This window comes from Anoplophora glabripennis, unplaced genomic scaffold (assembly GCF_000390285.2).
Source record: "Anoplophora glabripennis isolate ALB-LARVAE unplaced genomic scaffold, Agla_2.0 scaffold149, whole genome shotgun sequence".
In the NCBI taxonomy this organism is placed as follows: domain Eukaryota; kingdom Metazoa; phylum Arthropoda; class Insecta; order Coleoptera; family Cerambycidae; genus Anoplophora; species Anoplophora glabripennis.
This window is the reverse complement of record NW_019416248.1, coordinates 694,646-709,335: the sequence shown is the minus strand read 5'-3', so window position 1 is coordinate 709,335 and position 14,690 is coordinate 694,646. Positions and strand designations below refer to the sequence as shown.

The 14,690-nt window shown below is 34.0% G+C and overlaps 1 protein-coding gene across 1 annotated transcript in view; it reads left to right on the top strand.

Moving 5' to 3' along the window:
- LOC108911694 (sodium/hydrogen exchanger 3) overlaps nucleotides 1-13,560 on the top strand; it is a 36,784-nt gene extending 23,224 nt beyond the window's left edge. The window contains exons 14-17 of the mRNA XM_018716688.1: nucleotides 2,405-2,464; nucleotides 5,586-5,750; nucleotides 7,693-7,963; nucleotides 13,335-13,560. Of these exons, the coding sequence (XP_018572204.1) occupies nucleotides 2,405-2,464; nucleotides 5,586-5,750; nucleotides 7,693-7,963; nucleotides 13,335-13,560 (722 nt within the window). The remainder of the gene's footprint in view (nucleotides 1-2,404; nucleotides 2,465-5,585; nucleotides 5,751-7,692; nucleotides 7,964-13,334) is intronic.
- The last annotated feature ends 1,130 nt before the right edge of the window (nucleotides 13,561-14,690 follow it).

Sequence of the window (14,690 nt, the reverse complement as noted above, 5' to 3'; positions counted from 1 at the left end):
CGGTAAGTTTTATCAAAAAAGTAGTTCAGACAAAAATTATAGATCTGAAAATTATCTACAAAATTCCTGAGATATCGCGATTCTAAAAGTTGAAGGAGTCACGTTCTACATGATATGCATGTGCATATATGCATATATGTATATGCAACGTATATACATAGTCAGACACTTAATGCAAGTATAAATGCCTATTTGTGTCTCTTATAAACTATACTATTTTGAGAATATACACTCAAAATAAACTCAGTCGCTTAGTTAAAATGACGCAGATGTCCTTATAATTGAAACAGCAATAGAACAATTTAATGCAACAAATACAACTATTGTAGTTGGTGAAGATGTTGACTTATTAATACTACTCACTACAAGGACTCCAATTGATAAAATTATATACTTTTTAAAACCTGGAAAGGCTCAACAGCGAACAGAAATATATTCTTCAAAAAGTTTATCTGCTTATCCAAAATGCCAAAACCATATCTTATTTTTACATGCGATAACCGGCTGGCGATACTACATCAGCAATGTTCATAAGGGAAAAAAAAGAAAGAAAAAGAAAAGAAAAGAAAAAGATTTGATTGATTGCAGAAATTGATTCTTCACCTCAAACAATAATCACAATTCGCTTTCTCCTTGCTGTTAAGGAGCTCCAAAAAAATTGATTGTATAGATAAATATAGATATTTAACTTCTGTAAGAAATACACGAAACAGGAAACAAGTACAACTATCTTGTCTTCGTCCAACATCAGCTTCTGCTAATCAACACTTGTATCGAGTATACTATCAAGTTCAGACATGGCTAGGCAATCAACTGAACCCAGCAGACTGGGGTTGGAAATTAACAGATAATACTTTGGAACCGATTCAAACTTTACTTCCACCTGCTCTGGAAAAACTCCTAAACACTATTTTTTGCAATTGCAAAAAAGGTTGTAGTGCTAAATGTGGCTGTAGAAGAGTAAGGTTACTGTGTTCTCCAGCGTTTACTAATTGCCAAAGCCAGTCTTGCTCAAATGTCCAATTGAATACAACAGACGAAGATTCATGTGATTTCGATTAAGAGACAGCTGATTCATCTTCATTTGAACAATTTATCAACATCCAGAAAGAAGAAGAGAAGAAATCGAAGAAGACTGTTGAAGTCGACTTTGAAGAGTATGAATCAGATTAAAATATCAAAAGAAATCAGTACAGTTAAAGTCAATAACCAATATCAATATCAATAATCATCATACAGTTGAAAGAGTATTGTCCCTGAAAATTCCATCATAACAGTTCGTGGAGTAGGCCTACCGGGGAAACTACCTTAAAAAAACTACCTCACAGATGGTGTGGAAATGTGTGCATATCATATAGAACGTGACTCCTTCAACTATTAGAATCGCGATATCTCAGGAAACCGTTTTCGAAAAAAATCCAAAAAACCTCAAATTCTGACCTTTGACCCCAAATAACATTTTTAGCACACATGGGATCGATGGGGACTTTTGACAGTTTATTTCTAATGGTGTACCCAAAGTCTCCACCAAAATTTAGCTCTGTCGGAATTTTCCTTATTTGAAATGTCTATTTTGACCGGGCTACATTATATTCGTGAATGAAAACAACTTTTCACAATTTCACATTTTAGTAGGGAATATTACATACATTTTAAAATTATCCCAGCGTTTTATGAATGACAGTTATTTATATCAACATTTTCAACTGAAATAGTTCTCAATGAAATGTGAAATTACGCTCTTTAAAACCGGAAAAGCCTTCTCGTTTACGGCCAATAAAACTGGGAAGTCGTTGCAACAAGTAAACAACAGAAAGTAAAAATTACTGATACCTGGATTGTTTTTATTAGACTCTTTTAATAGCCTTTTCAAATGGGTTAGCGATTAATTAGATAATAGTTTTGCACGCTACAGCATAATGCTTCACCAGTTGTTTTCTACTCCCAATTATGAGCACAAATAGTGACATATAATCATATTTTATTATAACAAATATTCTACTTAAGAAAATGTTTCTACGTAAAATTTTAACTGATTTTCTTGAGAAGTTGGATGATACCGAGCAAGATCTAAGTACAAGAAGGTGTAATTATATCTGCAATTAAAGCATATTAGAAAAATTGGTTTTAATGATGTTCCCTTTTATTTCAGGAACAATTTCTTAGACAAATTTTATAAAATAACTCCTAGAATTTTTTTACATAAACATTTACTAAAACTATTTGTTAAATTTATAAATTAATAATTCGATGACTCACCGAACTTCTAATGTAAATGTAAACAAACTTACACGTTTTAACAAAAAAAAAATAGATCAAGCTTTTATATTGCATGAAGTTTGCTTAGTGTAGCTTAAAACGTGTGATGCTATAAATCGTGTTACATATTAAAAATTCTGTTCAGTTACAGACGAGAGCATTTTCTCTGATCCTGGAAAAAGAATGTCGAGAGGATCTATTGACGGTAAGTCAAATCAGATTGAAGTTCAGAGATTGAAATACTTATCTTACCTTTTTAACTCTTTAACATTTAGTCACGTCTGTTAATACAATGTACAAAATATAATTTTTAGTAACTTTAATATATTCCTTTTTATTTATCTCTAGCGTAATATTAACTAAATAAAAGAATAGAGGTTTTGCAATTTACTCAATTAAAGTTTTGTACGAAACTCCACTGCATTCACAGTATTAAAATAAAGTAATTCTGTAACTAACAAATTTTATACAGATGATACTGTCAAAATGACACACGCAGTTCATTGCTCCCGTTAAGCATGCATGAAGTTTGCTCAATTATATACAGTAAGGGTGCATATCACACAATTCATTTATTCCAAACACAAGGGTAAAATGTAGGGGTAAATTTAATGACGCGATAGATTTACTGGGTATGCAAAAACCTATGCACAACTTCTAGGACAACCAATAGAGCGAAAAAAGAGGCTGTTTTTACACTTAAATATTACATCAAATGAAAACCCAAATGATTTCCCCAGCAAAGTCGTGAACAATTTTTTTTTAAACAATAAAAACTGCAAAAAAAGATTTTTTTTTTGTTTTTTATAATATCTCGAAAAATAATAATGGAATCGTCGTAATCTCAATAGGACTTTCGTAGAGAATAAAAAAACCTATAAAATGTTTTTTTGTGCGACCCCATCGGTTCATATTTTACAGAGAAAATCCGGAAAACACTCTAAAATAGACCTTTTATCAAAAATTCATAACTCTGTCAGATTTGAAGTTGGAAAAACACAGATAATAATAATGGCAAGATGGTTTCTGTCCGATGCATAGTTTTTGGACAATTGCATTATAAACAAATTAGGGTCTTTTTTGCACAGCGTGCCGATTTATCAAAAATGGCCCGATTTAAATTCTGAAAACGGCATCTGAAAGTAAACGACAAAATCTCCAATTTGTATAGCTCGGATTTTCGCCTCGGTAACGGCAAATATGCTAAAAATGCACTCGGACCATTTTTGATAAATCGCCACACTCTGCATCAAACACCCTAATTTGTTTATAATGCAATTGTTCATAATTTTATAGGTTTTTTTATTCTCTACAAATGTGTTATTGAGAGGAAGGCGATTCGATTCCATCATTATTCTACGAGATATTATAAAAAAGAAACAAAAAAATGTAATTTTTTTGCGGTTTATATTATTTAAAAAAATTGTTCACGACTTTGCTGGGGAAATCACTTGGATTTTTATTTACTAATAAGTATTTTTCAAAAGGTAATACATGAATTTTGCTGTAATATTTAAGTGTGCCAAAAAATCTCTATCGGTTGACCTATTCTTCACCTCTATCACCTCTTATAATAAGAAAAATAAAGAAATTTTATTTATACAATTTTAAGTATATCTATGTAGATTGTGTTGTCGTTACCGTAATATTATTATGGATATTATTTATAGGCGAGCGGTTCACCCCTAGAAAAAAAGGCATGAACCGACTAAACTTTTAAAAGAAAAACCTACAGCATGAAACTTTTTTGTTATAAACAAAAACGTTGTAAAAAAAAATTGCTCGCCGATTGGCATTCTGTAAAATGGACCAAAATAAACACTTTTTGTTCTTTGAGAAAAATTCGAAAAATGCTTCGTTTCCGAGATATTTACAATTTAATGTGAAAAAAGTGACGAAATCGACAAACTTTCGAAATTTTTTTCTCAAAAACTACCGAACAGATTTTAATTCTAAAAAAGCATAATAATCGGCAGATTTTCTACTTTAAGATATATTTTTTTGGTATGGGTCAATCATTTTATTGAAGATCTAAAGCGAGTAAAAAAAAAGTTTTTTAAAGAAAATTATGATAACACTTCAAATTTAAATTTTCTTTTTACAATATCTTGGATTAGATTATATTTACAATAAACATTATTATGATTTTTTTTAATCGATATATGTTAACCATACAAATGTTCAAAAGATCATTTTTAGTTTTGCAGCCGGAGTAAGGTTTTTGCAAGTAATTAGTAAAATTTAAATATTCGATTTTTGGTTTTATAAATGGCTAAAATTGACTTGAAAGTTATGCCAGAACTGAACTAAATAAGCTTTTTAAATCGTAAAATTAACCTAATAATAGTAATTGACCTAGCGGTCTCGAAAATAAAAAAGTTATTGGGTAATTTATTGTATAGGATAATTATTTTATTTTTATTTTACAAAAATATTAAGGGCAATAAAAGTTTATTAATTTCTTTTTTATTTAATTTTTAAATAATTACGATTTAAAAAGCTTATTAGTTCAGTTTTGGTATAACTTTCAAGTCAATTTTAGCCATTTATAAAATCAAAAATCGAATATTTAAATTTTACTAATTACTTGCAAAAACCTTACTCCGGCTACAAAACCAAACAAAATGATCTTTTGAACATTTGTACTGTTAACATATATCGATTAAAAAAATCACATCATTTTTTTACAACTTCTTTGTTTATAACAATTGACTGACCACGCCGGAAAATATAAAAAAATATGTAAATTATCAGAAAAATACACTTTAAAAAATAAAAAAAGTTTCATGCTGTAGGTTTTTGATTTCAAAAATTTAGTAGGTTACCTTCATTTAAAAGCATCTTTTTAGGGGTGAGCCGCTCGCCTATTATAGAAACCGTGAGGGCAATGGCAATGACATTTGGTAGATCAGGTCAACAAAGTTATTTTGAGAACAAGATAATTAGTTGTTTTTTTCAAATATTTGCAAAGGTCGTTATGAGCAACCCATACTTTGAAGAGATTTTCATTTACCTACATCACCTTTCGAGTTAAGGTGGATTTAATTTGTACATTATTATTATTGTAAGATGTTGATCAATGGTCATGTTACACGACCAAAAAGTTTGTTTCCGAAATACCTATCGCCAAAGATAATTTTGATTTTTTAACATCAGCACCCAGCAACTTCTAAACTATATTTATTGGATACACGCGATTACAGCGAAAGCTGTTATTTCGCACAGTGATAAATCTAGTTTAAGGGAGACAGGTCCTAGACATTACTATTGATCTGAAATTATCCGGAGTGCGTCTACCTCTCTGAAATATGAAACATTCTGTGCAGCAGGAGATCTGATGCGAGTAACTACGCCTACCGCTACCGAAACCATGCTGCCATGGAAACGGGAAGAAGAAGAAGGGTCGGTGCCTCTCCAACAGAGCGAATTCCCTGCCTGGGCGTCGAACAAAGAGTACCTTGCCTACAACTCGCCCTCCGCCACGTTTTTAGGTAGGCATAATTCTTTAATCGATAGTGGCGGAAAGAAATCGCGAAGACCAAATATAAATTTGAACATTGGTATAATAAAGATTAGGTGTATAATAGTATATTTTATTCACAATCACCTTATAATCGGGCTTTTATCCACACATACGAACCATCTAATGTGATACTTTTGATACTTTATCCACTGGTGGAATAAAGTAACTTTATTTCACTAGTAGAATAAAGAATAAATAATAAACCTATAACGCATAACATCTGCCGAAGCTTGTGAAGAATTTGGACAAGTTACGGATGTTTCTTCTTGTAAGGATCAGCTATATTTTCCTGGGATTTTCCTTCCAATATCAAGTTTGTTAGATATAAAGCTCTTCCATCCACCATGCCGTTTGATGGCTGTAATATCAGCACCTTTATTGGCCAATGAAGTTGTTGAATTGCGCCTCATACAATGGCCAGCATATGCTTCTCGATTCACTCTTCAAATAAGCAGTAAGCTTGTTATATTTTCCAATATCTATATTGTTGTAGACCTTTACAGTAGCCTTGGACATCGAATACTTCAACCACATAGATGAATTTGCATATTTTTTCTTCAAATTTAAAAAATACGATAGCACGACTTCCTCATGTATCGTCATTACTCTCCGTTTTTCCTTCCATTCGTTAAATTCGGCGAACACTTTTTCGTATGCTTCCTGGATTTCGCTGGCAGTAAATGGAAAATTGTTTCTTCAGCTTTTTCAAAAACAGCCACAGGACCACAATTACTTTATTGCATTTTTACCAAATTCAGTAGGTATAACAAAACCTATCACGTTTCATTGAGTACTAGTAAGAAATATCAAGTCGTACGAATAGTTTTTGATTAAATTCCAATAATTCTGACTTCACAAATATGATTATGATGTGGTTATGGATAAAACGTATTGCATTCGTGGTGTAATTGCCTTTTATACACTTAAGATTATTAAACGAATTACGTTCTCGCATTTAAACATTCTTGCATGTATAAAATGGTACTTTAAAACGCTTATATAATAAGTAAAAATAATCAAAATTTGTGAGTTGGCGTCTCTAGATCGTCCTTTGTTTCTCGGCTATAGATTCATACTTACTATTTTTTATTTTCCAAAGCCAGTCATAATTAATTGCTTCGGTTTTACGACAGAACTTTCAGAGATGCGTAATTTAGCCAGAAAGTTTATCGTTTCGGACCAGTCAATCAAGAAAATGTTCCTTATTTTAGTGTAGAAAAAAGGTTGAATATTGATATCAATCATCATTATGAATTAACAATTTTATAATTTATCTGTTCTATGAGAGCCACAATTTCTTCTTCACAGTATCTTCCACCCATATCCTCAACAGCACTACAAGAAATAACATCAGAAAGACGTTTCAGATCCGTTCCTTTCAGCTGATTCATATACTTTCCCATTGCTTGAAGCTTAAATAACAATTACTATCTCAAAAAAGTTCTGTTCACATCTTGATCGGATCTAAGGTAACCACCACATACACTTAAATATCTTTCTTCCACTGGTGTCCTCAGTTATGTCTATTATGATCTTGGCCTTCTGATTATATTCAACAGTTTTTCTTTTCAGAATAGTAAATAACAAAACCTTTACGAAGCTTATAATGTTTTCTGAGCGTAGTATGTTATGTCCACCGTCAACTTTTTGACTTGCTTTTGTCCAGGGCTGCTTGCCACAATCTCTCGATCTTAGTCTTCACCCATTTCTGTATGAGTGTGGTAGTAACGAGGTCTAGCAACGCCTTAGTCAGTTCAGAATGCAGATGAGTCTACTCTGGTCAAGTCATCAGCCCTGTGCTGGTCCCAATACCCTTCATAACCTAGTATCAAGCCAGAGTTACATGGTTTTGACTTTCAAGTTTTACCAAAACGTCCAATGGACCCTATAACTTGTTTTTAACCTTTCAGGTGGGCTGGAAAATCCCCGCTCCTCGGTAATAGGCCTGTTCCGTCGCGAGAGCCTGGGCTCGGAACAGCACGCCAGCAGTTCGGAATCCACGCCTCAAAGGGAGCGCCGAGGTTCCGCGGGACGGAACGCTGTGCTGCTGATAGAAGACGGCGAGACGGACCCCCTGGGCGTCCTCCAGAAGCAGATGTCCATCCCCCCTCTACCCCAGCCCCCCCAAACGCCGGGGCAACGGAGGCCGCCCCGACGAGGTTCCATGCTAGAGCTTAGCGGGTGTGTTAATGAATCCTACATTAATCATATGTGAACATGTAGCCGATGAAAATGTAAGAAATTGAATTTTACTGTTTAATGGCTGCTCGGTCTGTCATCCTGCACGTCTTCTCTGGAGGTTCGCATAGGCTGGACACGGTGTCGGTACGGATGTATCGCTTGCCACCAGGTCACAGAACGGTTTAAATGACGGCAACTAGCTCCACTGTTGTATCTTCATGATATCATCTAAACTCGAGTCCTTTACTCTTTACTACATTTTACTTAAATTTCATCGATATTGAAGGGGGGTGTTTTGGGAAAACGTTAAATAACTAATATCCAAGAACAAGACAATTATATATTCATTATTTGACAAGCACCAAATTTAGAATGGCTATATCTCTAGGAACACAGTTAGCTATACCGATTATACCTTAAAATTAAATAAATAATAACTATTACTTGCCTAAAAACGTCCAATATGATTGATATACCGCTAGACTGACGAAAACAAAGAATACAAATTGCCCACACAATGTCTAGATGTGTAGTATGTACGTTGCAACAAGTCTATACATATATACCGACACTCAGCGTCCAGATGTATGCGAACCTTAACAACTGACTAACCAATTACAATGCCGCACTAGCTGTCATGATCGTCTGTGTCGATTTTGGCGCTTTACGTATCTCCGCAGTTTGATGGATAACAATTTCTTTATATCCTTACCACTGTGTTGTGCCAGATGTTAGTAGAAGTTTAGTTGCTACTGTTGGTATCAATGCGGTTTCTTCTCTCGAACTAGAAGTGGAAATTTTTCCCTACAGAATTAGACATAAAAAAGTATACACCTGTTGTACATAGCAATCTAATAGTTGATATATTTCTCTAGTTAAAAATCTTAGTATTGTTGGCTTTTGCCTCGATAGTTAACGTGTCTGGCGTGATTCACCTAGAACCTTTTTGGAATACTTATTTGTCGTACTGGTACTATTTTTGTTCCCCATTGCAATTTCTAATAAGTATATTTATGGAACTGTACAGGGTGTGGCGTGTATAATCTATAAAAATTAAATTACAGCTTCCTAACGACATTTGTAATAGAGAAGTCTTATACGAAAAAGTTGTATTTTTGCGTCTTTTTTTTTTTTCGTGAATTAAAGTTTAATTGTGGATCAAAATATTTTCTCTGGAACGGTTCTGTCCGTGTTATACGATGAGTTACGTGCTGTATACCAGCCGCGTGAACAAATCGTCGTTGAAAGATAGAAAGATACTTCTCAATTTTTGTGAAATAGATCCCCATTAGCGCGAATACCGACGCACCCAATTTTGGCGAATATTTTCCCAAATTTTAGGTATTCCCCTAATTGTGTCAGCAACTTCAAGTATACGGTTTCTCAATTCTTCCACCGTAGCAATTGGAGTATTGTAAACCAATGACTTCAAGAGACTCCATCCATTGGAGTTAGATCGGGTGACCGAGGTGGCCACGGCACAGGACCAAAGCGTCCAATCCATCGCTGAGGAAATATTTCATTCAAAAGAGTAGTTATTTCTCGAGTGCTGTGTGAAGGAGCCCCATCTTGAAGATAAAACATGCGTGCCCGATCTTGTAATGCCACATCGTCCAATAATTCAGGCAACCGGTTCTCTAAAAAGTCAGCATATGTTGGTCCATTTAGTCGTCCTTCAAACAAATAGGGACCCACAAGTACATCGCCTATTATGCCAGCCCAAACATTTACCGAGAACCGATGTTGAAAGTGAGTTTCCCTAATCGCGTGAGGATTTTCATCGGCCCATATGTGCATATTTTGGAAATTCACTTTATCACGGGTAAATGTCGCCTCATCTGTTACACAAACATAAGCAGAAAAGTCTACTTGATTGGCACATTGCCGTAAAAACCATCTGCAGAAACGCATTCGTTAATCACAATCCGGAGGTAAAATCTATTGAACTGGTTGCAGATGATAGGGGTGCAACAGTTGGCGCCTTAAGATGCGATGACGGTACGAGACGGGGTTCCTACTTGCTGTGCCGAGTACTAATTGTGGGGTCTTGGTCAAGATTTTCCAACGCTGCATCTTCAACATTAAGGTTCACTTGCTGACTACGTCCAATCGCCTCGAGAAATAACGCTTCCCGTATCTCGCAGCAGCTGAACGCACTGTAGGATTGTATTTGCACATGGTGGTGACGTTGTGGCCATCGTTTCCAGTACAATCTAGTCGCCACGAGCGCATTTTCTCCGTCTGCACCATACACTAACACCATATCGACACGTTCGAGTAAATGCATTGTTTTCTCGGTTCATTGTAAGACTAATTTGTGCACAAACTAAAAAATTATTCAAAGTAAGAAATAAGAATCTCGTTTTTAATGTAATCGGCACGCTATTCTTATTTTTTACTTCTTTATAAATATTACACTGTCACTATCGTGGAATTACAAAATAAAAACTTTTGTCTGGAATCTTTCACTTTTTAACATGATGGATCGATGGACGATGCTTAATATTTAATAATTAAGTGAATAATGAATTCATTACAAGTACAAAATCAGTTCCGTTGAATAAATGAACTTTAATTTACAAAAATAAAGGCGAAGATAGAACTTTTTCGTATAAGACTTTTTTATTACAAATATCATCAGGACACCCTGTATGTGCACAAAATTGACATTTTTTTAACACTGCTCTCACATAAAATGTGTATAATAGTCGTTGTTCTATAAATTTTTAGGTGGTTTTCAAAATTTTCTCTTTAGTTTGATTTCTGCTCACTCGGTGTCATAAAAAGATGGTAGGTTTCAGGTGGAACACGTTGTATAAACAATACAATCTTCCTACGTGCTAGAACCGAAACGCATTTCAAATAGACAAGCTGATAAATTAAATGTTCCTAAAACACGACTATCTATACGTGTCGAATTAAGCGCAACTATATGGCAAGCATGATTTCCTTTTTGTTTGTTGGTAAAAGAGCATGCTGATATACGATTTGACTAATCTTACATTTTCATAATAAGTTAACCTAAGAACAATGTAGTAATAAACCTCGGTAGTGTTTGGTCTGCATTATCAACTAATCTATCCGTAAATTTGAATTGTGTGAAGAACGAAAATCCCATTTATCTGTACCAGCGAATTTGTATTTAATATAATAATTTGTTATTAGTTAACTTCACAGAAGCAGCAATCGGGCAATTAAGTCAAATACGAGTTTAAATAAAAATGTTTAATTTTACCTAACCGCAGATTCCAATGTTACAATAAGTTACCCGAAGCAATTTTTTTGACAAAAAAAATCTTGTATATTGCGTTCAACTACAAGTTAAATAAATAAAGCATAATACACATACGTCGTGAAATTGTAATTATAACGATAGAAGTGAATTTATTTATAACACATACAACTGCAGTTTATAATACAGGCTAAAAATACCCAAAGTATCTATTTACTGTTTTTTTTTTAATTAAATCTTGAGATAATTTATTAAAACATCAGAATGTCCTACAGTAAATACTTAACATAACGTATAGTCCCCAGTATTTTTACAACTAAATTAACCGCAGATTCTTTGGGTAAAAATAATAAGATTTTCTTAATGCCATTTTTCATTTATTCGACCAGTTTTCAAGCTACAGGGTGTCAGTTTAAAATAGCGGTAATTTCTTTAACGATCCAATTTTTTAATGAACTGATATAGGCCAAGAAAATAAAATTTTTACTCGAAAAAATTCCTATACGCGAGACTATTGTAAAATTGTCTAAAGGAACATAATACAATGCATCGCTCATCTCGTGAGTCAAAAAATTTTATTAGCTAACTTTTCTATTTAAACAAATAAGTGGGGAAAACAGTTTTTTCACTTTGCAGGGAAAACCATCAATTTTAGCGAAAAGTGACTCACAGACAGCTTGTAGGGAATAAAATTATCTACAAAATGAGACTTGTTAAGTTAAAATCGGTTAATAAACAATCTTATTCGAATTCGTAAATATGCCCATTGTTATTTTTACGTCGAGCTATCCCAGGTTAAAAAAAAAGAAGTTTCTACGATGAATAGAAGCCGAGATAATGCAAAATTTTACAGCGCGCATCAATTTGAACTTCACCACGCCGGACATTTTACTTAGCAAGTACCTTCTCTTTAAAGGGCTCGTGAGTCGTTAATTTTCCACATTTTTCAATGCAATTCACGGGATATCGTAGTTTACGTCGTAAACTTTATTTTGTGAAAAATGCAAGTCTTAATGTTTATAAACAATTGCGCTACGATTAAAAAAAAATCTTATCTTGGCTCCTGTTGGTAGTAGAGGGTGCATTTTTATATTTTTTTGCCAGCTATCCACTGCATCTATTTTCGGCGAGGTAGCATAAATAGCAACAATTTTATTCAAATTGTTTATAAGCGAAAAACGCACGGTTTTTAATGCACAATTTGAGAATGTTAGTGTTAAAAAAACGGTGATATTTTTTAATAGGTCGCTTAATTACGTCTTTAAGATTACAATGACGCTTTCAGAACCATGTTTGGTTGAAAATTAACGCCTGTATGGAGGCTTAAAGTTCATAACTCTTGGAGCCTCCGTTATAAACAAATTGAATTGTGCGATAACTATTGCACCTACAGCGCCCACTTTTGGCACACTTTTAAAGTATGACAAAATCCTCATCTTGTCATAGGTTTTATAAAATTTTAACAATAAATGCGATAGTTATAAACAAATTAAAAAATGGGCACTTTTCTTGTTTTTTTTGCAATACCTTTTTTGTTTATTAACCGATTTTAATTTAACAAGCCTCATTTTGTAAATAATTTTACTCCCTACAAGCTGTCTGAGAGTCACCTTTCGCTAAAATTGATGGTTTTCCCTGTAAAGTGAAAAAACTGTTTTCCCCACTTGTTTAAATAGAAAAGTTACCTAATTAAAATTTTTTGACTCACGCGATGAGAGATGTCTTGTATTATGTTGCTTTAGACAATTTTACAATAATATCGCGCACGGGAATTTTTTCGAGTTTCTCCTTTTTTCTCGCTAATTTTCCTGGTCTAATAGAGCAAAATTTTAATCTTGAAAAAGAAACCCTATATAGAAAATGACATAAAGAAACTTATATTACTTTCGTCCAAAGAACCTCTCTTGTAGTGTAGGTAGTCCAAAACTTAACACAGCCTTTTTAAGAAATCAAGAACTTCCTCTCTTTTAGTTTCTTATTCATTGAATTCAAATTGCTGTACCGTATACATTAAAAAAAAGGATATGATAAATATGTAAGCTTAATAATACAACATATATCAGTTGCTTCCTTTAAAATGATGTGCTATGTATAAAAAAACCTATAAGAGCGGCGTTAAGTCCGTGTAAATTATTCTAGATCAATTAGCAGGGATACAATTCCTGAGGAATCTTTCGGAACGTCATCACTGAGGAGGCCGTCTTGGTTGACGCAGTCTAATCAGAGGCGGTTCAGCATTCCAAGGCAGCACACCCTGGGGGCATCCTTGATGGACAACGTTTCGTCGCCGTCTCCGACGCCGTCAGGCAGCTCGGGCGAGGACGAGGACGAGGACGTCGAATGCCTGATGAAAGCCGGTTTCTGATATAAACAGAATTCTTTCGACAAGCTGCTACCCGTGTCGCTGCTGAATAGAAATGTAAATAATTTTCTCCAGATCAAATATAAAGCTCTGTCCAAGAAAGTGACGTTTAAAAATTTTAAGCCAGGTTAAATTCTGTACATAGCGCACTGACTTCGCTGATGTTGGAAAGCTTTGGTCCTAATCAATGCCGTGTATGCATCCATAGTACTTGAGAAAGTAACGAATCAGTTGTTTTCAATTTTTGACATGAAATGTCTGCATGTATGTTACAAGTAAATTGTAAATTATATGTCCAGTTGTAAAACTATGAAGCTCACGAGCAGATTTCGCGGTGTCTTCAGAACCTTGGTCCTGAATAAGTAAGAGCACTGCTGTTGGGTCGACGTATGAACACCTTCTGTGCGGGCCTCGGGAGATTGGGTCGTTAGCGCTTCGCTAGGGATTCCAAATTTTTTGTATCGAGTACTAAGTTACAAAGTGGGCTTAAACTATTAAAAAAAAGGAACACGATGATAAGGACCAAAGTTTCAAGATACATTCGTGGTATATCAAGTCAGTACCTTTGGAGACATAAACCAGCATGCCATGTGAATGCGATGTTCTATATAAAACAACACAAGTTTATATCTCCGATACTACATTAGAATTGTTTTAGTGATATAAAATTTCCTAAAACAGTCATTCCTAAAACTACAAAATTTTGAACATTTTGCACTCATTATTATGTGGTTTCAAATAAAATGTTACATGATATGTAAATAACTGTTGTTGCCGCAGCTATATTGTTATTATTTTTGAGGTTATTCCGAATGTAGTCTAAATTCCAATCCAAGTGTTTCATATTCGACCTGTTTATCTTTAAATCGTAAGAGTTCTGTTTCGTGCTCATACTTTTACTGTACGAAGAAAGTCAATGGAGAAGCATCTGATTTATTACTGATAAATTTCACCTCAGGAAATTATTGTAGATACATTCTAGTAGTTTCTGTATCAAGACGATTGTCATTCACGTGATCTTTGTTGGTTTTATGACGTATCGTATCGAATTTTTAACTGTCCAGGAAAAAAAATTATTAATTTTTGAGAAAAACTTTTTTTACAATCGTCAATTGATGGCCTTTTACTTGAAA